The sequence below is a fragment of the Sorex fumeus genome, unplaced genomic scaffold (genome assembly GCF_029834395.1).
Source record: "Sorex fumeus unplaced genomic scaffold, SorFum_2.1 ptg000021l, whole genome shotgun sequence".
Lineage (NCBI taxonomy): Eukaryota > Metazoa > Chordata > Mammalia > Eulipotyphla > Soricidae > Sorex > Sorex fumeus.
This window is the reverse complement of record NW_026606078.1, coordinates 2,930,662-2,955,582: the sequence shown is the minus strand read 5'-3', so window position 1 is coordinate 2,955,582 and position 24,921 is coordinate 2,930,662. Positions and strand designations below refer to the sequence as shown.

The 24,921-nt window shown below is 38.6% G+C and overlaps 1 protein-coding gene across 2 annotated transcripts in view; it reads left to right on the top strand.

Annotated features, from left to right (window-relative positions):
* Positions 1 to 24,921, top strand: part of PCNX2 (pecanex 2) — a 409,093-nt gene that overhangs the window by 284,463 nt on the left and 99,709 nt on the right. For both annotated transcript variants that reach the window (XM_056113571.1, XM_056113570.1), the window contains one exon: positions 6,517 to 6,646. In XM_056113571.1, coding sequence (XP_055969546.1) covers positions 6,517 to 6,646 — 130 coding nt within the window. The remainder of the gene's footprint in view (positions 1 to 6,516; positions 6,647 to 24,921) is intronic.

The window sequence follows — 24,921 nt, the reverse complement described above, 5'->3', positions numbered from 1 at the left end:
TTCTATTTTCATCACCCGAAAGCTGAGATTCACATTTTACAGATGCAAGCATTTTGTTGAACCCTGGCAATAAAAAAATATGTTAAGGTCTTCAAGATTACATTTTAATGGGGATATGGGAGGCATTGTGAATTCTCCTTAGGCTACTTAGTTAGCCTTAAAAGATATTTCTTAATTTTGAACTCTTCATGCTTCTTAATGCATAGTCAGGAGTTATTTTAGTTTTTCCGATTCTTTCATTTCCTATGCTCAGATCTTCATTAAGATATCCCTTGCTGGAAATTTACTGCTTAAATAATTATGTTGATTTGTGCAAAATAGTGTAAATGGATTTGCTATTATTAAGCATTATAGATGTACTTTGATTGTCATGCATTTAGCATGATATTCAGAAATCAATAATAAAATACATGCTTTGAAAAGTAAATATTTTTGAAGCCTGAAATATAATTGATGCTTTTGTTTTACAGTCACTGTTAGCCAAAAATCTTAGCTTTATTATTTTTAGCTTTATTTGTATTTTTGGCATTATTTTTTGTTTTCTCCAAAGTGATAGCTAGTTTCAATTTTAAAACAAATTTGAGCTCCTCCTTCTAAAAGATCAGTTTGTCTCTGCTAAATTACACGTGATGGGGGAGAAATGGAGACTATTTTTAAATAACTATTTAAATAACTATTTTTAAATATTTTTAAATAACTCCTGAAGGGATAACTGAGAAGTCTTCTTGACTCAGATATGTCTTCAGAGGCAGTCTTTCCCACTAAATCTATGCTTTCTAAATTTGTGCTTTCCAAAAAGCAGTGCAGGTACTTTTCATCCGAATTCTTGAAAGAGAGTATTTAAACTGGTGGATTTCAAACACATACTTTGTAATGATTACAATTTCAGAGGATATATCCTGGAACCACCATTAGGTTTCCTGGTAATTTTTATCTCACTGACATATGGACTAAGCCTTAAGCTCTGGCATTCCATTATATTAGCTGATTTTAGGGACTACTCAGAAGATTCACAAGGGTATTATAGCTGGTATGTAATATCTCCTGCAAAAATAAAAACAACTTTAGCATCTATGCACATTTCACAAAGTGAATGTTAAATCTTAACTACATTTGTAATGGGTGGACTCATCTTTTTAAGAAATTGAACACATTTGAAATGTAGGTTTACTGGGCCTTTGATACATAGTTCCCTCTTAGAATACTCAAAGGCACTCCATACATTGTTACTAAAATTGTTCCTAGTACTTCCTTCCTTCTGTTAAAAGGCAGTGCTGTCAACGTCAACACTGAGGCTGTGTCACAAGACTTTTATTTAGACTCATTCAAACCATTTAAAAGAAATCTCTTGTATATGAACTTCATGTGCAGGAATGTAATTAATTATACTTGGGAAAATCATTAAGTGACTATATATTCCCTATATTTTAAAATACTTTGCTCCCTACTCATTTTCTTAAAAATTATTTTAAGCTTACCAAGAATTGGCCCATAATGCATATTGTTTTATGTTCCTATTCTTAGATATGTATTGATATTTCTAGAGTGTTTCAAGGTTACTTGGCAGAACAAGCTAAGTGGGAAATTACAATAGCAAGCAAGCCAGTACCACCTTTCTCCTTTAACTGTAATTATTTCTATAATGTGAGTAATTTTAGTTTGTCTAAAAAACAGTCTTTAAAAACATATATAGCGAGTTAAATTGTTAAAGTGATTTTATTTTTTATGAGTCTCCATTTTAAAGCCTTATTAGTCAATGAAAATTATTACTGTGATACAAATTTGTGAGGCATTCAATAGAAATTTAAGAGTTAAAGTTATGATTCCCAATATTATCCTAACTTTGTTCTAACATGGCATTTGTTGTGGCTATTTAAGCCTTGTTAGGTGAGTTCAATACTACTAATTACTTCTTATAGTTCCGTAGCTGAGTTAAGATCATTTTGGGAGCCATAACTTTCAATTACCTGACCTTTATGTGTGTTGAGGGTGACACACAAGAGTATCATTGCTGGTATCTAATATCTCCTGTAAGAATAAAAACAGCTTTAGCATCTATCCACATTTCACAGAGTGAGTGTTAAATCTTAACTATATTTGTGATGGGTGAACTCATCCTCTTAAGAAATTGAACACATTTGATGTGTAGGTTTTATTGGGCCTTTGGTACATATTTCTATCTTAGAATACTCAAAGGCACTCCATGAATTGTTTCTAAAACTGTCCCTATTACTTCCTTTCTTCTGTTAAAAGGCAGAGTTGTCAATGTGAACAGTGAGGTTGTGTCACAATTTAGAGAGCTTTAGAACCCTCCTCTCCATTATCCAAAGACACCCTCTCATTCTTGATCAGTTGCAAAGATAGATAATTTGCTACGAGAAGGCCAGCATAATACCCTTCAGAACACAGTGAGATAAACAGCTTAGGCAACTTGGTGTGTGTGTGTGTGTGTGTGTGTGTGTGTGTGTGTGTGTGTGTGTGTGTCTGTGTGTGTATCAGGTTCCTAAATCCCAGCTCAGTTCTGAACTAATTTTGAAATGTTAATTATTTTACTACTCTATTAAGAAGCTGTGATTCCATCCTGCCATTGAAAAGGGACTAATTTGTTTCATTTTGGAATTGAATTAGTTTTCAGGCCAGTGGGGCACTGTTTAGTAAATTGCTTTTTCCAGTACTGGCATGTTTTCTCCCTTGATACTCTTAGTTTCTAAGCTTGTAATCTCTAGGGAAAGATACATACAGGGATCATGCAAAACCACTGTCTTCTAGTAATTAGGCAAATTTAGCCAGATTATCTGTTAAACATATATATGTAGGGCTGCTTTCTTTTTGAGTGGCTTTGAGCTTCTTATGTTATTTTTCAACTTTACATATTGGTATCAGTCTTATAATTTTAAATACAAAAAATATACCTTAAACTAGTAAAAAAATCACCATATACCTTTCAGACTAATCTCTTAGCTTTGGTGAAAGATAGAGGTTTGCAGGAATCTATTCTGAGAAGTTTCTAAACACCACCTAGTAAACAGCATCTCCAGACTTTTATAATTGCCTGGAAATGATCTTTAAATTTTTTGTATAATACAATTGATATGTTATACGAAATACATAATAAAATCTTTGAGGTCATCTGTTAAGTTTCAGTTTCATTTTTTTCCTCCCATACTGAATTTTGTTTATAGGCTAGCACACCATCTTCACATAACTTCTTAGATTCTGAAAACTGTTTGTGGGAATGCAATCATAATTGGAGAAACGTTTAGAATAAAAAACAAGGGCAATCCTAACTCCTCTTATGCTCTGTCTAGACTTCTAGACTTGACTCTGCTTAACTTTGCTCCAATTCCCTGTCCTCTGCACAGAATGCCCTCTCACTGTACAGAATGAACACACCAATTCTCCCTTCCTCACAAGAAAGTTTCCCTCTGACCCCTCACTCTCTTTTCCAATGTGTCTTTCTACTTTTACTCAATCACATCTCCCATTCAGTTTCCTTTCTTTTGGTGACATGGGCATTACTAATTTGGAATCTTAAGTGACTCAGGTCTCTAGGTATTTTTAGGTTTCAGAGAGGAAATTAACAAAACAAAAAAATTGATTTAAGTTCTACCATACTAGAGATTTTTTTAACCATTCATCCTCTTTATTGTTTTTATAAAGAGAGACCAGAAGTTACAGGGTAAGACTTGGCCTAACTATTAGGAACATAAACAGAAGTAAAAATGGGTCTAGGTATACGCAATATGAATCATTGAATATGGGAAGGACAAAGATAGGAAGGACATGAGCATGTGCTGATGATAGTAGGGGGTTTGGTCTGTAACAAAGGTCTTTTTGATAAACAATTCAACGTCAGAATAGTTTATTATTGAAAGATGTGTATTCTTTTTCTAGAAAACATTTAAAAATAAATACCGGGGCTGGAGCAATAGCACAGCGGGTAGGGGGTTTGCCTTGCACGTGGCCGACCGGGGTTCGATTCCCAGCATCCCGTATGGTCCCCAGGGTACCGCCAGGAGTTAATTCTGAGTGCATGAACCAGGAGCAACCCCTGTGCAAAGCCGGGTGTGACCCAAAAAGCAAAAAAAAAGAAAAAGAAAAAGAAATAAATACCAAAATTATAATAGTTATACCTAAAGCAAAACTTTGAACTTTAATCTACGAAAATGTATAGGTAGTACCCCCTATGGACAGAACCAGGCTCAGCTCTATTTTATATTCCTTTCTGTATTTACACACACACACATATATGGTTTTGACCCCATCATATATGACTAAAACCATGTCACTGATAATATGTGAAATATGCTTGAAAGCCTGAGTTCCTTCTCTGCTCTGACAGAAATGAGAAAGGAATGTTGTATCTCTGCCAACTATTTCTTTTTACCTTGCTTCTGATAGATTTTGAACAAAGAAGAGCTAAAGAAATAAGACCATTTTTTAGCATTGAGAAAGAGACATGTACTCATTAAGACAGAGAGATGTCATTTTAGATTTGGATCACAGAAATGCTCATTTCTACTGGAATGTAAAGGTTTCACTTATGATACAAACCCAAAGCAAATAATCACAATTTGAATTTATTGGAGAGAATCAGCATTACAACAATATAAGCATACAAATAAATTAAGTGTGCAGTAAAAAAGAGGAATGATAACATCATTTGACAAATCAGGAGACTATCACATGTATGGGTGTGGCTTCCATCCAGAGAGTTCATGGTGTCACTCCTTTCTCAGGGTAAGAAAGCCACGTCTTAGGGACATATTTTGGCATCTTCTACTATGGGATGACAGATACAAAGTCAGTAACACTTCAAATTGGCTTAATTCAATACCAAGATTTAAACTATATTTCACAGGAATATTATCAGAACTGCTTATTGATTTTTAACTTAGACAAGGTCTTTTGACACAGCCAGGTTTCTAACTTTTGTCTTTATCTTTCACAAGTTTGTTTATCATTTCTTCTTAAGTGAACATCTGTTTTTTTCAAAATTGACATATTAATTTTCTCAATTACCTCTATTACCTCCACTTTCTATAGTCAGCATCATAATATTATTAACACATACACCATCTTAATCAATCAAGATCATTATGGCAACATTAAGAACAAGGAAAAGAAATCAAATAAGAACTCTATTTCAAATGCACTATTTCCAGTTCTCACTCCACAAGAGAACTAACAGTGTGCATATATGTAAGACCTAGGTGGTCTGAGCCCCATTGATGTCATGTCTCATCCTCAATTCTCTCTTGCTTTTCCAACCACAAATGAGCCCTCAATAACATAGGGGTAATTGATAATTGGAAAGTTCTCCAGTGATTCAGTGGAACAAAGAAGGGATCAATCTTTTGACACCTTCCCCACATTACATTTCTGAAGACCTGATTTTGAAATGAGAGAGACCTAAATATAACAGAAACTAATCAAGGGTGCTTAAGAGGTGTCTTGTTCCACAAGTGTGTTTTCAGTTTATGAACTAGATATTACTTGAATTGCATTATCCATGCAATTTGAATAGGTATTCGAATAGGTATTTTTGGATAGTGGGATAAAGCATCCTTAGTAAACAGATGCTACCTTCCTAATTAATGTCATTTATTTGTTTTTAATTGTAATCATTTATACATCTAGTTATAATATTAGTAAATTCACCACAGTATGTTTTCCGCAGCTAATGAGGAAAAAGAGAAAAGAAAAAGTTTCCTTTTAACCTTAAACATTAAATATTTCCCATGAAGCATACTGAGACTGCTGGGATTTTTATGAGAAGCTTTTGGTTTTCTTGGTGGTAAATTGAGACCTAGCAGGATACTACTGAAAGTACATTTCCAAATATGTGTGATGTACATAGAGAGATAAAAATATATGCTTTTTTTAGGTAAGAAAATACCACTAATGTTTTTTAAGTCATCTGAGTAAATTTAGAGCTCTAATTGGCTCTATTCAAGTATTCATGAACTGGGAAGTCTTCCATCTAGCAATTAGAAAGGCACTGAGAGAAGTTGTGCAAATATGTAGTTTTTTAATCAAAACAAGAATAGGACAAGGTTATTAGCAAAAAGAAAAGAAAACTATTTCAGACAATACTATTTCTTTCTTAAGGAATCATTGTGTGAGAAACACTTATATAGGAACTCCAGATTAATTACTTTAAATTTTCACTCCTGTGAAAATTTTGTGTCAGGTCCTGAGTTAGTTCTTCTGGGACCATTACATGCCCGTCACCCACCCCACCAGAGTCACTTGATAGAATCTTTCAGCACAAGCCTTGCAACAAAAACAAGTATTTCCACTTTTGAGAGAAGTAAGAATTCCAGTTGGTTAGGTATTGATTATTGGTCGAACTTGGCATGAAGTGACCTCATTTAGCTCCATACATCCCTTCTTTCTTTTCCTTCCTTTCTTTTCTCTCTTTCTTTCTCTTCTATCTTTCTTCATAAACTAGTAAAATGTGAATATTTGGAAAATACCAATTAAATTTCGTTGGCCTTAACTCAAAATTCTCAGATTCTGCAATGCTCTTCTTCCAGATGATTGCCACTTCAATCTTTTCTACTCCATTGAGCCCATTTCTTGGGAGTGTCATATTCATTACATCATATGTCAGGCCTGTGAAGTTCTGGGAGAAAAACTACAAGTAAGATTTTACAATTGATGATAACTTCTTTTTGCTAATTTTTTTTCTTAAGGAATCCCCTTGTCTCTGAGAAGTTTTCTGCTTCTCCCTACTGGGAGGCAATCTAAGCTCATGGACTCACCATGGTGGCCTTGAGGTCATGGACAAAGCAAGGCTGACCTCAAGTATGCAATTAGGTTTCACTCTTTGTTCAGAAAAAATGAGTTATCACTGACAATATTTTGGTCCCAAAAAAGGCATGCAACTATTGTACTATCATTTGATGAGATGCCATTCTCCTCAAAGGAACATGTGACCTCTCTCTGTGGTGTCCCTTCTGCCAGCATTTTAATTACTCATGTCATGCACAAGTGTACATGCATCACAGCTCAAAAGAAAATAAACTACAGTTTCTCTGAACACCATAAGTCGATAGAAAATGATTTATGTCCCTTTTGTTAACTATGTGGACTGTTTGGTAGTGAGTTTCCTCAAGCAATGATGAAGTGGGGCAGCCATTTTTAAGAGAAGGTTAAAAAAAAGAGGAGTGATGGTTTACTAAGTGCTTTTCAAGAACTCTCAGTGATTTTCAGTGGTGAGATAGTGGAAGCTTGTAAGAAAAACAAGAAGAGAAGAAAAGCTTGTTGAGCAGGTCTATCTGCCTGGAGCAGAGGAGATCTCCTTTGTCTGGGGCTGGAGCGATAGCACAGTGGGTAGGGTGTTTGCTTTGCACACAGTCTACCGGGGTTCGATTTCTCCGCCCCTCTCAGAGACCCTGGCAAGCTATGGAGAGTATCTTGCTGGCACGGCAAAGTCTGGCAAGCTACCCGTGACGTATTCGATATGCCAAAAGCAGTAACAACAAGTCTCATGATTTGTTATGAGACTTTACTGAGGCCCAGAGGAGCAAATCGATGAACGTGAGGACACTGCTACAGTGCTACCCTAATTTACTTAGCCGTATCTTTACTGTTCCATATAAACCTTCATACACCCTCTGTAAAGTATCTTAATAGGCACCACTCTGGCACTTACCACTCAAACTTAGGAGCCAATAAACCAAACCAAGTCAGCTAATGGCAAATCAGTGCTGGGAAAATACAAAGAGGTCTTGTTCCTGATAAATTCTTATATGATAAGTGAAGTGGGTATTTTACAAGTGAACTTATATTGTACATACAAAATGAGAGCCTGACTTCATATTTGCTTAAAGAGATATCAAACTTATCTACAGAGACCAAGAATAAAAGAACGCTATCATCACTTATTTGCCTTTGGATTTTTATCTTTAGGAGAAAGATTACAGTTGGGGGTATATTTCTGGAGCTCTGGGGGGAGAAAAATCACACTTCTGGAAGATACAAATGCTTGTAAGTGGAGTGACTGAATAAAAATGGAAAGTGCAAGAAATTCAAATTTGATTGACACTAGCATTGAAGATTCCTAGACTTCTTTGGTCTACAGCGATCTTTTCAGAAAAAAAAAAATCAGTGCTTCCTGGAACTCTATCTTTTTTAATCAGGCAAAGAGAAAGCACCCAATTGTGTTGCAATGACCTCTTCTTCTATCTTTCAGCATCCTCTCTTTGGAAAAGGGAGTACAGTTAAAAATTTTATCTTTGTCTTTGATTCTTATGTAAATTGGGAAATCCTTCTAGCACAGGAGTATTTGAGCTTAAAAAAAGTGTGTGTGTGTGTGTGGGGGGGGGGTGTGATTAAGTGTTCCCAATAAAAAGGACACAGGAGAGAGCTTTGTTGTGAGGTTTAATTGCAGAGATGCATGTAACACATGTGCAGAGTTTTGTTTTATGGTATTTAGCCTCTTTGCTTCCAAAAGTCAGAGTCTTTCTGAGTCTAAACCATGGGTTACTTCAAAGTATGGTGTTTCATATCAAAATTTATGTGTCTTTATTCCATCTCACACAGAATTGATTCTCTTTTAGTCCCTTCATTTTCTCAACTGGGGACATTGTTAGATGTGGCTAGTTTGTCCTTGGATTACAAAGGAAATGGGAAAGGACATTCAGATTCTATTTAGTCTCTCTGAAAAAGCCAAGCCAAGTTGAAGAAAATGTTGTCTTAGGAGGAGGGAAATCCTGATACAAAATCCCGTTAAAGTTGTAAAGGCATCAGAATAGAGTCCAGGTGACTCATCTGCTGAAAAAAAAGATCAGTGATCTTCAGTTCTAAATAAAAAGTATCATTAACAATTTTTGACACTTTAATATCTTCCATAAAATTCAAAATACCATAGCATAAGGAAACATATTTACCTGAGAGAAAATTAAACTTTCATGATTGGTTCATGTCTATTATATTCTCCATATTTGTGTTGGAGCATTTAATCATTCAGGGCAAGCTAGACTTTGACTAATAAGGATAATACATCAACTCTTTGTTCTGTGTCCCTGGTCCCACTTCAGTCAGCAAGAAGATACCAGTGCAACTTAATCCTCAGTCTTTCTATATTTTCTATTTTCTATATTATCTTCTATGTTCAGCTTTTAGTTAAGTAATGTCCATACATATTTGGTTCCTGCAGTGTTCCTGTTCCATGTAAGTTGCCAAAATGGCAAAATGCAATCAGTGAAGGACATGTGTAGACCTGGTAACATCACCCCCACAGCCAACATGATGTGTGATGGTGCCTTCTGGAACTGTGTTTATTTTGATGCCAGTCACAGAGCCTGGTTTCTAGTCTTTGAGCATCAAGCTGCATTTATAGAGAAAAAAGACCTCTAACGTGTCTCTCTTTCACTGTTTGAAAATGTGAGACCAAAGCATAGGGGCATATCATGCATTTGGTGGCCAGCTCCCCAGGCCAGCCAAGGGTGATAGACAAACAAAGAAATGAGAAACAAAAGATTGGGGAATGAAGCAGGGGAGTGGGAGAGGGGAGAAACGAAGGAATGGGGCCACAGCCTAGTTGGTAATCAGTAGCCATTTATATCATTCTTACTTCTCTCTACTCCCGTTGATCATCGATTTGCTCGAGCGGACCCAGTAACGTCTCCACTGGAGACTTTGTTGTTACTGTGTCTGGCATATCGAATACTCTCGGTAGCTTGCCGGGCTCTCCGAGAGGGGCGGAGGAATCGAACTCGGGTCGGCCATGTTGGCCGCATGTAAGGCGAACACCCTACCCGCTGTGCTATCGCTCCAGCCCTGGAGCGTTCGCCTTACAAGCGGCCAACATGGCCGACCCGAGTTCGATTCCTCCGCCCCTCTCGGAGAGCCCGGCAAGCTACCGAGAGTATTCGATATGCCAGACACAGTAACAACAAAGTCTCCAGTGGAGACGTTACTGGGCCCGCTCGAGCAAATCGACGATCAACGGGAGGGCCTTTACCTTTACCTTTTTACTTCTCTCTACAGCATAGTTATATAGAAATGGTGAAGGGTGTCAAGTAAATATGATGATTGCCCAGAAATAAATGTTATTTGGAGTCAATTAGCTCTCATGTTACAAAAGCATAGCATGAACTGCCTTCCTGTTTCTATACGAAAAGGACTTGCTAATGCATGCAAAGGATATAAAGGAAGAGAACAGCAATATAGGAGTAACTCAATAAACCTAAGTTCCCTGCAGGAAGAGCAGGGACAAACCAATGTTATTCAACTAATCTCAGTGGTGTCGAGTGAACCTATCATAGTGTTATATTCCAGCTCTTTCTCAGAAATTATGTTCTTAAGTACAAAATACTAAGTTTATATGGCTGGCAAGTTAGTAGTAAAATATAAATGCACTGCACTGTCCTCCTGTTCATCAATTTTCTTGAGTGAGCACCAGTAACATCTCACAACAAATTGTGAGATTTGTTACCGTTTTTGACATATCAAATATGTCACGGGTAGCTTGAGAGGCTCTGCCATGCGGGCAAGGTACTCTCTGTAGCTTGCTGGGGTCTTTGAGAGGGGCAGAGGAATTGAATGTGGGTTGGCCACGTGCAAGGCAAATAGCCTTAACCATTGTGCTATCACTCAGCCCAGCAAAATATGGCACTATAATTAAAATTTGAAGTCACTCAGAAAGATTTACATTTTCCATCTAAGAATTAAGCTACCTTATAACTTATTTGACTTATTTAGGTTTTTTTAAATGATTCTGGACCATATTTAAGTGCTGTTAAGATAAAAGTCAATCTCCTTTATCAGTTTTCTCGGGTTATTAGAGCATTTACAGATTCGAACCTATGTTATATCCATTCTCAAGGTATATTGCTATTTATCATATAGTAAAAATGGAATAGGAATAAAGCAGCAATAGTAGCAGTATTATACTTTTCACCTTTTATTTTGTCTTTGTAGTATTTAGGGAATTTCTGCTTATCTTCTCAAATATATCCATTTTATTCCTTGCCCAACTTTAAAGGTAAAGGTAAAGGCCCTCCCATTAATCGTTGATTTGCTCGAGCGGGCCCAGTAACGTCTCCATTGGCGACTTTGTTGTTACTGTGTTTGGCATATCGAATACTCTCGGTAGCTTGCCGGGCTCTCCGAGAGGGGCGGAGGAATCGAACTCGGGTCGGCCATGTTGGCCGCTTGTAAGGTGAACGCCCTACCCGCTGTGCTATCTCTCCAGCCCGCCCCAACTTTGGAAGTTGAATTTATTTTTTCTTAATTTAACAAATCATTAAGGAAACACATAAAAGTGAATAACTGGCACAAGGTCAAAATCTAGTCACCAGCTGAACTCAGATATTAACTGAGACCTAGTCTAATTTCAATCCCTCAGCATTTTCCATTATGTACCAAAGCCTCTCAAATGTCATACATGTGCCTGCATGTACACACACACACACACACACACACACACACATCACAGAGTGAATGTCAGTGAAAACATATGTTTATTACTCAAAAGAGAAGCATTAAGAGCCCCATTCAGCCCAAGAATAGTCTTTCTGGAAGAGGAAGGAAGTTGCAAACAATGACCATGAGACCCCGGGGCTTTCATTTCTAAGGGAAGCTCTCTGTGGCCCCTCTCAGTAGCAGATCACAGTGTGTGTGTGGGTGGGTGGAGGAAACTACAAATGTAAACCTATTCCCTATCACCTTGAAAGACCTTCTCAAAGCATACAAATGTTCCTTCCTTCTGAGTGTTGAGTCAGGTGAGAACTGTTGTGTATCAGAACCAGTATGGTTTTGTGCATGAGCGATAGCACAGTGGTAGGGGGTTTGCCTTATGCACGGCCAGTCTGGCTGAGCTGGGTTCGATTCCTCCACCCCTCGCGGAGAGTCCGGTAAGGTACCGAAAGTATCTCGCCCTCATAGCAAAGCCTGGCAAGCTGCCTGCGACATATTCAATACGCCAAACACAGTAACAAGAAGTCTCAAAATGGAGACATTACTGGGCCCGCTCGAGCAAATCGATGAACAACGGGAGGACAGTGACAGTGACAGTGACTCTTTTTCAGATCACTAGGCTATATTTTCACACTGTGACAAGTGAACAACACAAGGCTTAGAGCTCAAAAGCTTAGAACCTTACTCCCCATCACGACCATTGTAAGACTATAAGAGAGCATGATAAGCAACCATGTCTGGAAAAGTAATCTATCTGCAAGTTTGTCTTTCTTTCTGTGTTTTCCAGTTATGGCTCAGGAATCTTCCACGGGTCATCTCATTTCTTAGATCCTGGTTGTGTGCTGCAGCCAGACCTTGTTCTCACCCCTCACACTTGTAGGGGTTCACCTTCAAGTGTGGTTTATTGACCCCAACACTGACAATGATGGGAACTATTTAGACTGGGAAGTTTGTGAGCCAATAATGTGAATGGGGTGATAATGTAGGTCTTTTGAGTTCTATGCACTGTAGCACAGTAGCACTGTCCCTCCCGTTGTTCATCCATTTCCTTGAGTGGGCACCAGTGATGTCTCCATTGTGAGACTTGTTACTGTTTTTAACAAATTGAATATGCCACGGGGAGCTTGCCAGGCTCTGTCGATCAGTTCAGTTCTGTACAACTACAAAATTAGAGCAGGAATGAAGGCTTCTGGGAATGAGTAGCCTCTTGACAAACCAAAATATTCTCAGGGCCAGAAAAGGAGTCAAATGAATTCAGATGAAAATTTCTTTATCAGAAGGCCTTAAAAATTTTCATATGAGGATTTTCTTTTTCAGATATTTTAACTTGAGATCACCATTTGCCTTTTGTTTCTCAGGTTGTTTAATAAATTCATAGACCTGAAAAATGGGTGAAACAAACATACACTTCGTAAGAACTAAAAGCAAGTTTTTATGAGTGTTGTCACTGTCACTATCACAGTCATTCTGTTATTCACTGATTTCCTCGAGCAGGTACCAGTAACGTCTCCTTTGTCCTAGCTCTAAGATTTTAGAAAGTGCCACATTTGAGGCTCTTTCAGGGTTAGGAGAATGGACCCATTATTGTTACTGGTTTTTGGCATATTTAATAAGCCATGGGGAGTTTGCCAGACTCTGCCATGCAGGCAGGATAATTTCGGTAGCCTGCCAGGTTCTCCAGAGTAAGAACTAGATAATAATATTATTAATTATTCTTAATTAATAATAAGATTAATAATTATTAATTAAGCTTCTGGGAGTTGGGTATTATAGTCTCTGGGTCTTGGCCGTTGATGGGATTACATGGCACCAGGGGCAGTTGGTGGGTGTGATGCCTACATACTGGAAGATGGGAGATCTGGGTGGAGGAGGCTCAGTCTCAATCTGAGCAGGCTTGGAGATCTAAGCCCCGGGTCCCACACACCTGGGTTCCTCTGCCGCTTCCGTCCTGTGTGAGACTCGTCCAAATGTGTGGAGAATGGTATTAAGCATGGCTGTGGCTGGAATCAGAGGTCTTAAGCTGCTGGGGCTCTGCTTGGGGCAGGGAAGGAAACTCAACTCGCCCTCCTCCAATAGGCCCTGGTGAGGACAGCCAGGTGCGGAGGCAGGAGACTCTGTGAGCATTATTCCTTAGAAATAACTCAAAGTTATTCAGCATGGATTTGCAAATATGAGCATTTAAACAAGTAAGGCTTAGAGGTCACTTCAGAATTGCCTATTTAGTAATCAACACAATCTAGCCAGGTTGGGCAATATCTGGAAGTTAGAGGGTCCTGGGACTCAGGGAAAATGAGAGTAGGAATATGGATCAAGTCTGACACATTCCAAAATAAACAGAAGTAAAAAGATACTAGTAGGAAACAGTTTTATAAAGTGAAGTATACATGCCAAGACATGTATACTTCATTGTTTCCCTGGAGTGCAAGTCACAGTAAGCAAGAAACAGACAAGAAGTCCACGAGAATGTGGTACAAACGTCCAAGTAATTGAAAGACCAAGTGTTATCACTCAACCTTTAACAACATATTAGTGATATCCTAAAGAATGTCTTAATGGCCCCTACAAAAACAGAACAATCTTCATACTGTTTTCTATATGAATACTTTCTTGTAAGCGTTCAGCGGTCCTTCATAACAGATAAAACAAAATATATTATTTCGGTTGTGCTTTGGACAGGGTTCGAGGCTTGAGATGGAAACATCCCAAATTTGGTGGTGGGAAGGAGTAATGGTGGTAGGATTGGTGTTTGAATATTAAATGTAATCAAATATTTTGAACTACCTTATTTACTTAGTATTATTTACTTATTACTTATTACTTATTTACTTAGTAGTTACTGTTTGGCACTATTGCGGCAACATGGGAAGATGCTGTCGTTGATCGACTGGTTCAGGACCTTCATGATTGTGCGAGGAGCGCCGAGAGAGAGATAGCCACAAAAAGATGCCATTTTCAAAAACTCTCGAGCTCGTTCACCGATGTGGCTTGGCGCAAGCCTCAGACAACCATAAGCAAATGTCTGAGCTCACAAAGCAGTGAAGAGAAGTGATAAAATGATACAGTGATAAAGTGCTCTTCTCAAAGAGCAGCAGTGCTGGCAGATGTGGCAGAAGCTGGGAAAAGCATTCGCCAACTACAAGACCAAGATGACTGCCATCAGATGACTGTCCTGATGGATCTATCACATCTTCCAAGAAGAGCAATAGAGAAGATTATCCATAACTTCTACTCAGATCTGTTCAATAGCCGCATCCACCTTCCCACATACCAAATTCTGCAGGATGGATATGTTGTTCCCAAAGTTCTCCCTTCCGAAATCTGAAACACCATCTCTTAGATAAAGAAGCAAACAGCACTGGCCCAGACAAGGTCAGACCCGAACACCTGAAGAACCTGCCATTAGTACTCATCAATACACTGGCTCAGCTATTCACATGCTACCTGTCTGAATGCAAGGGACCGTCCCAGTGGTAAACCAGCGGGACTGTTCTACTGTACAAGAAGGGATACATCCACAATATTGGCAGCTATCACCCGATCTGCCTGTTGTCTGTCATCTACAAGCTTTTCATTGAGTCATCCTGAATAGGAATGGCAGAACACTAGATAAAGGACTGCCATGCGAGCAAGCCGTGTTCCGAAAAGGATTCAGCACTATCAACCATATCCGCGTGATAACCAAGCTCACTGAGTTTTCCCGGGAGTTCAAGATGGTGCTCTGTCTAATGTTCATTAATTTAAAGAATGCCTTTGATTCTGTTGAGACTGAATTGGTCATTGAAGCCCTAGCCAAACAGGACGTTCAAACTCAGGACATCAGGATACTCCAAGAGCTGTATTGTGGATTCACTACCAAGATCTCACCTTTCTACAGGGAGGTGATCATTGATGTCAAGAGAGGGGTTTTGGCAGAGTGATACCATTTCACCAAAACTCTTCAGTGCCACCCATGAGAACGTCATGCGATGACTGGAATGGGAAGGAATGGGAGTCAAGATAGACAGACGGTCAGCTGATGACATCGTTCTAATAACAACAAACATTAGCCCAGCGGCACAAATGCTAGCCAACTTCGACTGTGAGTATGGAAAGGTCGGACTACAGCTGAATGTCATGAAGACAATGTTTATGAGAAACGGACTTGTTCCTGATGTTCCATTTGCTCTCAATGGAACAAACCACCAAATGCAACAGTTTTGTGTACCTAGGTTGAGAATTCAACATGATGAATGACCTGGCACCTGTGTTGTGCAGGAGGAAGAGAGCATCTTAGAACACTTTCAAGAGAGTTGAAGAAATAGCTAAGAGGACAAAGAACCTCCAGCTCCGGGCGTATCTCCTTGATTCCACTGTTCTTCCTGCATTAACATACACCTCAGAGACCTGGGCCCTGAGAGTTCTGGTCTCCCAAAGAGGAACTGAAAGAGCTATGTTTGCAGTATCATGCTTCACTCAAGTGAGAGAAAGAATTCAGTTACGACCTTCGTTGACAATCAAGAATCAGGGACGCTATCTGTTTGCCAAGGTGTCGAAAATCAGATGGGCTGGACACATAATGCGATTTAGAGATGACCACTGGACTAGAGCTGTTACTGACTGGATTCCATGGTTCATCAAAAGATCATGTGGCCGTCCACCTACGAGATGGTCAGACTTCTTCGTCAAGACCCTGAATAATTGATTTGAGGCTCTTCGTGTTCCTGGAGCGAGCAAACGCCATTTGGCTACACTAGCAATTGACAAGGATGAATGGAGATTGTTATGGTGCCCGCTCGAGCTAATGGATAAGTAACGGGATGTCAGGTGATGAAGTGATCAAGACCTTATAAAATAAAAAAATAAAAAAAATAAATAGAAAGACCAACTGTCAAATCTAGAGCCCCAGTAGTTGATTGTTTCTGCCTGTCCTGTGAGCTTTCTGGGACTTGGGAGGCCTGAAGGAAACACGGTCCTTTCTTTCCACTGCATTTAGTGATGTGGTTTGCAATCTGATGCTGCTGGCAGCCTTCTTATCTATTACAAGGCAAGAGCTGGTCTGAGAATGTAGCTAAACACAGTGGAGGTAAGGGCTAAGGGACATAGAAAAAAAATCTTGATCACAGCACTCCCCACCTCCTCCCCTATCCCTCTGATCCAGCTGGTCGAGTCAATATTTCAACAATGAGAATAGAATCTGGTATTTTGCTTGTCACTTCCAGTTGTATTTCCTGTCACTTGAGTCTAAAGGCTCTTAAAAAGTTCTGTGGCTCCAAGAAGTCTAGATGCCAGACTAGACACATCGTCTTTGTGCCCACAGGACTAAGTGGGAAATCAGCAGGTGGGATTCCTCCTGGCTTTAGACTTCTGTCCTGTGTCCGAGGCCAGTCCTTCCACCTTCGTTTTCTGCCTCAGATTTCCTCACCAGAACTGCAAGTGTGTGTCTAAATGTTGTAATGTCTGAAAAACTAAATGATGAATTGGATTGACTCCAGCCCACTGTTTTGCTGACAAAGGAGAGCACTCTCACACTCATACTCAAGGTTAAGGTTTGACACTTCAGGTGTGGTGATGAACTATTATGCAAATATACAACAAAAAGATGTTGGTTTTGAGGAATCCGGTCACCAAATTTCTTGGTTAGCACTGACTCAAACTATTTATTTATTATTCCGTGGTACATAATTGTACCTAGGGTCCTTTGATATTTTGCTGATCCCTTAAAGAATGTGAAAATTGCAGAGTCAAGAAGCTGACCAGATGCCTACAGGAAGAATCCAGCCTGCCACCTGCTTCCAGGCTGTCTGATGGTGCTAACTCAACACTTCTAGGTCACTCAGGAGCGAGGCTTTATGATGGAGTCAGGCTGATAGATAGTTTAAGGGACTGTAAGTCTACTACTGCATCGGGGCGGAAGAATGTCTTCCTCAAGCCTTGCAGGAGGGAGAATTCATAGCTACTCCAGCATTTTAGAGAAGTGTTAGAGGTGGGATTGATTTATACTAAACAAAGGAAGGCAGAAAATGCTCAATAGTAAGATATGCATGATTTCAAACCCCTTTATTTCAATGCTAGAATGTTCATAGTGCAGGAGACATATTGAACATCTCTAAGTGAAGTTTCACTCCTCAACGCCAGGAGCTTTTCATGCTTTAGAATTTTCATTTTGTTTTTTAAATAGTCTTTTTGTTTCTGGTAACACTGGGGAACTAATCCAAGCTCTGTGCACAGAGGTTATTCCTAAAAATGCTCAGAAGGGCATGAGTTCCTGGAGATCAAACCCAGGCTTCTCACACACACAAAACATGTGCTCAACCTATTGAGCTATCTCTTCAGCCTCCATATTGTTATTCAGTAGGGGAAAAGTCATTCTGGATCCTGAAACACATCTTTGCTTAAGGTCCTAAGTTAAACTTCATCCTCTCATGTTCTAGTGAACTTGTTAAGGGGGAGAGGGGAGTGATCACACCTGGCAGTACTCAGGGGATATTCTTGACTCTGCACCCAGGAATTGCTCCTGATGGTGCTTGGGGGACCATATGGGAGGCTGGGAATGGAACCTAGGTTGGCCACACATAAGGCAAATGCCCTCCCACTGCACTGTCATGCAGGCCCCTCAAGTAATCTTCAACCGTGTTACCTGTGGAATATTTTAATTTGTTTTTGGTCACACCTGTCAATGCTCAGAGCTTACTCCTGTCTCTATCCTGGCAGACCTCAGGATGCTAGGGATTGAGGCCCCGTCTGCCTCATGCAGGGCTAACATCCTACTCACTGTACTATCTCTCTAGCCCCAGATATTTAAGACTAAATTTGATCGTATGTTTCTGAAAGCCAACACCTTGCCAGGGTTTTATGGAGAGTTGGTGCTCCTTTATATACTCATTAGTAAGGCCTGATTTATATAATTGATGAATAAACTGAATTTAGAAAGTCAGCTTTTTTTTCCTCTTATCTCTTCACCCTGTAGGTCTTATAATGCTCTCTCACATATATTTAGCTCCTGTGAGCCTCTCTAAGTAAACGTATGCTCCCCTTCAAGGTATTTGCCTTTCATGTGACTTTCATTTGAGACCATATTTGATAGTTCAATCCTTGGTGTCCCATGTTTACCCCCAAATCTCCACCCCCAGCACCTCCAGGAATACTTTCTGAGTGCAGAGCGAGTAGTAACCCCTAAGCATCATTGGATATGGCCCCAAAACAAACAAACAAAAAGAAATACAAGCATGTGATAACAAATTTTGCATAGAATAAATTTGCTCACTTAAATGTTAGTCCATGTGACTGGCTTGATGGGTGGTTCAAGATCATTGTAGAATTAGGAACATAATTTTAATTGGATATGATTTTGTAGCAGATTTTAAAACTGAGCAGGAGCAAAATATAGTGTTATTAATTAAGGGCAAATAAAATTCTAAAAGAAGCGTGAAATCCACGTTGGTGGGAAATGTTGTTGATGTGATTTTGTCCCTCAGGACAGGACTGTCCCACATTCTTCAGCACAGCAGCATGAATTAATGGACTTTATATTTAGCAAACAGGTGTTCTAAATTTGCTATTCCTCTCAAGACAAATAGCCATGAAAGCTATGGGAGTGGAATTAACTCATCAATTTCATGTTGTCACTGTACAGAGAGCAACAGTTCCATTGTCAGGGACAATCGTTTCATTTGTGCTATAAGGTAGGCATATCTTGCTCTCAATTCTATGCATATCACTAGTGATCAATAAGAAAAAAGTTAATATGTTTCCAGTCCCAGTAGAAATTTCATCATTTAGACAAAACAATACCAAATACATAAATTTGGGTCTCATTACAGGAAGGATAATGCACCCAAAGTTAAAAACTTTAGACAAAACAATAGCACTTTGAATTTGATCAGTTATTTTTTAGACTTAATAACTTTTGCTTCTCCACTTATTCAGCTCCCAGACTGGTCAACTCTTTTTGTTCAATCTCTTATAAGTTGAATTTTTATTAATACATTATTAGTTGTATTTTTGTAAAAAAAAGAAATTCTTTTTAGTTCTTACATATTTATGACTTTCCAGTGAATGAAGGAATAGTTGAACTTCATATCCTGTATTTGAAGTGCTGTATAGCTTTAGATATTTTTTTTCAGTTTTATATATTTTATTTTCATAAAAGTAGTTCACAATAGTTCATTACAGTTAATATTCAAACACCAATCCCACCACCAATCACCTTCCCACCACCCAAGAGGGAAGTATGTAAAGGTTGTTATATTTCATTCTGGAGCTGTTTAAGCACAAATATAAGAGAATACAAGTAAGTATGTCAAAACCAAACAAATGTGTCCTACTTTTGGTAAGTAAGTGGGTTGGAGTATAAGAGGTCGCATGGCCATGAATGTGGCCACGTGCTCCAGGAAATTCTGTGGTGCTCTCTTCCGGAAGCTTTGGTTTATTGTCTCTGGATCTTGGCCATTGATGAGATTACATGGCACCAGGGACAGTTTGTGGGTGTGACTGCCAAGCTATTGGAAAACTGTGGACCTGGGGGATGGAGGCCCAGTCCCGATCTGAGTGGACTTGGGGATCTCAGTCATGAGTTCCTACATACCTGGGTTCCTCATCTGGTTCTTTCATGGGTGAGGCTCATCCAAGCATGTGGAAAATGGCCTTGAGCATGGCAGTGGTTGGGTTCTGGAGGTTTGCGGCTGCCAGGGTTCTTCTTGGGGCAGGGAGGGAAATTCAACCCGTCCCTCTCTCCACAGTGTTCCAGTGAAGACATCCTGGCCCGGGGTCAGGACTTTCTGCAGGCCTAGATTTTTCTTATTGAAATATGAGAAGCAATCTTCAAGCTGTAAGCAAGTTAGAATCAGATGAGAATTGTGAATTGTGTATAAACTCTATACATTCAGTCCTGTTATTAGGGAGATTTTTTTAAAATTAAACCTGTTTTTAGAACTTTTTATACATTCAGTTGGAAAAAAAAACTACAACGAGTTCCCATTCTAGCACTTCACAGGTATTAACCTCTTAAAAATCAGTCAGGATCTGATGTTCATCTGATATTCTGTCAAGATATGAAACATCCCATCACCACAGATCTTTTGTTCTTCCAAAGATACATTCTAGTGGAGTTCATGTCCAATTCAATCAGCCTAATCAGTGGCTGAATAAGTAGCAGTACTCCTACATAAAAAAAAAAGGTACATTCTCTCCCTTTCTGTGCCTACAGCTCTGTTTAATTCCTCTCCATTGTTATTCTGTTCTCTATCTGTGATTTTCGTCATTTTAGTAGTATTCTAGAGGACTAGAGCTAGATTGATCTAGTTTGATCCCTAGCACCCCATATGGTCTCCAGAGCCCCGCCAAGAGTGATTTCTGAGCATAGAGCCAGAAGTAAGCACTGAGCACTTCTAGGTGTGTCCTCACCCCCCGAACCCATCACACAGTATTTAATCTTGTGAGGTTGATTGATTTTACTCAACTCACTGTAGTGGCAATTCAGCCAGGTCATTGTATATGTAAATAGTTCACACATCTTTTATTGCTGAGTAGTATATATCAGTCTACTTAACAACTTTTTCAATGAAGACCATCTAGTTTATTTCCAGTTCTTTAAAATATTAAGAATAAAACTGCTATGGACATTTAACTATGGGGTGCTGGGTAAACGTAACTCTTCATCTCCGTGCTATATGTATTTGCTGGTCTTTATTATTTTATTATATAGTACTGTATATGTTTATGTTTTAGAAGTACCAATGTTAACACAGCATGCTTATCTCTAAATTGTTCATATCCCTCCACACTTGGCAGTTTTGTTTTTGTTCTGTTTTTCTTTGAGTCCTCTTAGGACAGTGCCCAGTGTTTACTCCCCTTGAAGTCTCCCAGACCTTGTGCTGGGAATAAAAACCTGGCCGCAGCCCATTGATCTATCTCTTAACCCACATCTATTGAAATTTTTACTCTCATTTTTACTGATGTATACCATGATTTACAATATTGTTACTGCATGCGTTTTTCTAACATCACACCCACCACCAGAATGTCTACTTCCTTCCACCAATGTCCTATAGTTCCCATCCATTTCTTCCTCCTCTCCCCGGATATTCAGTTCTGGGAACATATTCTCTAGTTCTCTAGCCTTTTGCCACTTGTTGCCACCTTAGTATGTCTTCATACCCCATATATGAGCTAGATGATTATGTTTCAGTACCTCTTCTTTTTTATTTATGTGTGGTTTGGGGCCACACCTGGCAACACTCAGAGGTTACTTTTGACTCTGCACTGAAGAATCACTCCTGGCAGTGCTCAAGGAACTAAATGGGATGCCAGAGATTGTACTTGGGTTGGCTGCACACAAGTCAAGCACCCTAACTACTGTACTATCTTTCCTGCCCCTCTACCTCTCCTTTTGACAACTTCTCCATTACATTTGAGATTCTTTGATTAATTTTATCACGTTTATACCTTGGCATTTAACTCTAATACATATCTTTAAAATTTGACAAACTTAAGTTTCCTTTTTTAGTGATTATATTTTTAAAAATTTATATTCATGCATGCATTGTTCATATTTATGTAGGAACACATTTATGTATGTTTTTCAGATTCTGCAAGTATCTCTGTAGATGATCTTTACATTTGCCAATATCTATTGATTTACTTCCTCCTTTATGCAATGTATGCCTTTTATTGCTTTTTTGACCTTGTTGCACCAGCTAAATAATCCATAATTGTATTGAACAACAGTTTTTTTGATATCCTTCCATTTCTGTGAATCTTATAAAAAGAGCTAATTTTTTCCCCATCAACAACAATATTTGCAATATTAGCAATAGGTCTTTATTAGGTGATTTTCATCAAGTAAAAATTTCCCCTTTTCCTATTTTCTAATTTTTAAAAATGTATATCCAGTTGTTTAAGGGTGGCAAGCCCTATACATGTCAATTAATTACAGCTTTTTCAGTTCCTAATTTAGGACTCTTGTTTCTTTTTCTTTTATTTTTGGGCACATGTGGTGGGGCTCAGGACTTACTCCTAAATCTGTGCCCAGGGATAACTGCTGTTTGGGCCCATAGAATCATCTGATATACAGATGATTCAGGAGATCAAATTCATGAGCCAGGGATTGAACTGGGTGTTGTTTTGATATTCTGTCTCATTGATCTGTCCAATGGTGAAAGTGGAATGTTGAAATCCTCAACATTCTATGTGTTCATCAATATACTTTTACAGTTTTGTGAGCAGTATCTTCATAGATTTTGCTTCCTCTTCATCTGGTTCATATATGTCGATGAGCATCAGAGCCTTATACCCTACTGATCCTTAACCAGTGCAATAGTGACCATCGTTATCCCATTACTCTGTTTTGTTTCAATGTTAATTTTGTCAGACATAAATATAGCTAACCCTGCCTTTTCCCCTCTACTATTAGCTTGTAGAACTGTTTTTCATTCTTTCACTTTGAGCCTATGTTTATCTCTCAAATTTAAGCATATTTCATGTTAGTAGCAGAAGAAAGATTTTTTTTTAAATAATGTAGGAGTACTGCTATTTGTTCAGCCATTGATTAAGCTGCTTGAATTGGGCATGAACTCCACTTGGTTTTGTTTCTTGATCCATCCAGGAATTCTATGCTTTATTAAGGGGGAATTTAGTTCACTTATGTCCAGATTATTGATATAAAGGAAATATTGCCTTTGTTTTCTGTGTGGAATTTAGTTGTCTTGTAATTGGCTATTTTCTTTTTTATAGGTACCTTTCTAATAATTTTAAAGGGTGGTTTAGTTGTAGCAAATGTCTCCAGCTCTTGTTTTTCTAGGAATGTTTTTCACCCCTCACAAATCTAAATGACAACATTTCAGGATAGTGGATGGTAGAAGGAAATGGATTTTTATTCAACATTTTGAATATGTCGTTCTGCTTTTCCTTCCTTTTTGTTGTTTTGTATGAGAGATCTGTTTTGATTCATCCGAATGGATACAGTTCATCCGAATGGATATTTTTTCACATTCTAAATTAATTCTTCTTTGATTTGATTGAGATTTTTTCCAGTACTTATTTAATTCCATTACCATGCATCGAATATTGATTTGAGATCCAACTCAACTAGGTTTGAGAATTTTGATGAACTCAAGGACTTAGTGGACTTCTGTCCCTGTTTTCCAATGCAGGTGAATTCCTGTGTTTACATTGTTCTTAGAGTTTTGTGAATAATGACTGTGGAGCTCTAGGTTCCTGATTATCTGAGTACTGATATGATTCATAATTTTACACTAAGAATCTACTCTTATGCCGCTGTTGCTATATTTCCATTACCATGTAATGGTATTTTAGTGCAACAGGCAGGTTTAGATCTAGTACCTTTATTTAATAACTAGGTGTTTTATGAAGATAATCTGATATTTAGGACTATGACGGTCCCATTAGCCCCTGCATTGTCCATATCTGGAGTCCATATTTGCTTAGGAGTTGGGTGGGGTAGAGCAGAAAGGGTCCAATCAATGCACCTGATTGTATTTTAAATTGTCCTCAGCTAGAATAGGTCCCTAGAAGTGGGTGGTGGGAAGACACTAGTGCCAGGATGATCCCTGAAGTCTCTGCAGCTAGGGAAGTTCCTTATTTTTTTTTAAAGTCTTGACTAAAATATGCCTTCATTTGAACACTTTGAGCTTATATTTAATTTCACCTTTCTTTATAAGATTCAGATGACAGTAATAATAAATCTTTGATCATAGCACCCCATACATCAGAAACTGTTCATTATTTTTCAGTCGTTCTCTCTGCTGCTTAAACTACACATCTAATTTTCTGTTTTCAATGAATTTTTTTCTAGCTCTATCTTGCTATCGAATCTTTAAATTGAGTTTTTTGTCTTGGTTATTTTTCTGCTTATAAAATTTTAATCCGGTTGTTCTTTACAACCTATATTTCTTTACTAAGACATTCACTTTTAAAAAAATTTTTTTAAATTTTTATTATTTTTAGTGAAACACCATGAGGTACAGTTGTAGATTTACAATATTTTGTGCTTGGGTTATTATACAATGATCAAATTATACAATGATCAAATACTAATCTCTCCACCAGTGCCCATTTTCCACCAACATGGATAAAATCCCTCCCAACCCCATCCCTCCCATCTCACACTGCCTCTGTGGCAGGGCAATCCCCTGTGTTCTCTCTCTCCTTTTGGTGTTGTGGTCTGCAAAAGAGGCTTTGAGTGGCAAACATGTTCAGTCCATAGTCTACTTTCAACATGCATCTCCACTCCTGGGAGGATCCTCCAAACACCCTTTACTTGGTACTCCCTTCTCTATATGAGCTGCACTTTCCCCAAGAATGCCCGACTGGCCTCTAAGCTATGGAGGAAACCTCCTGGTGTTGATCTCAGCTATTCTTGGGTATTAATCTCATATTTTATTTCTTTATATTCCCCAGATGAATGCAATCTTTCTATGTCTATCCCTCTCTGACTCATTTCGCTTAACATGATACTTTCCATGTTGTACCACTTGTATGTAAATTTCATGACTT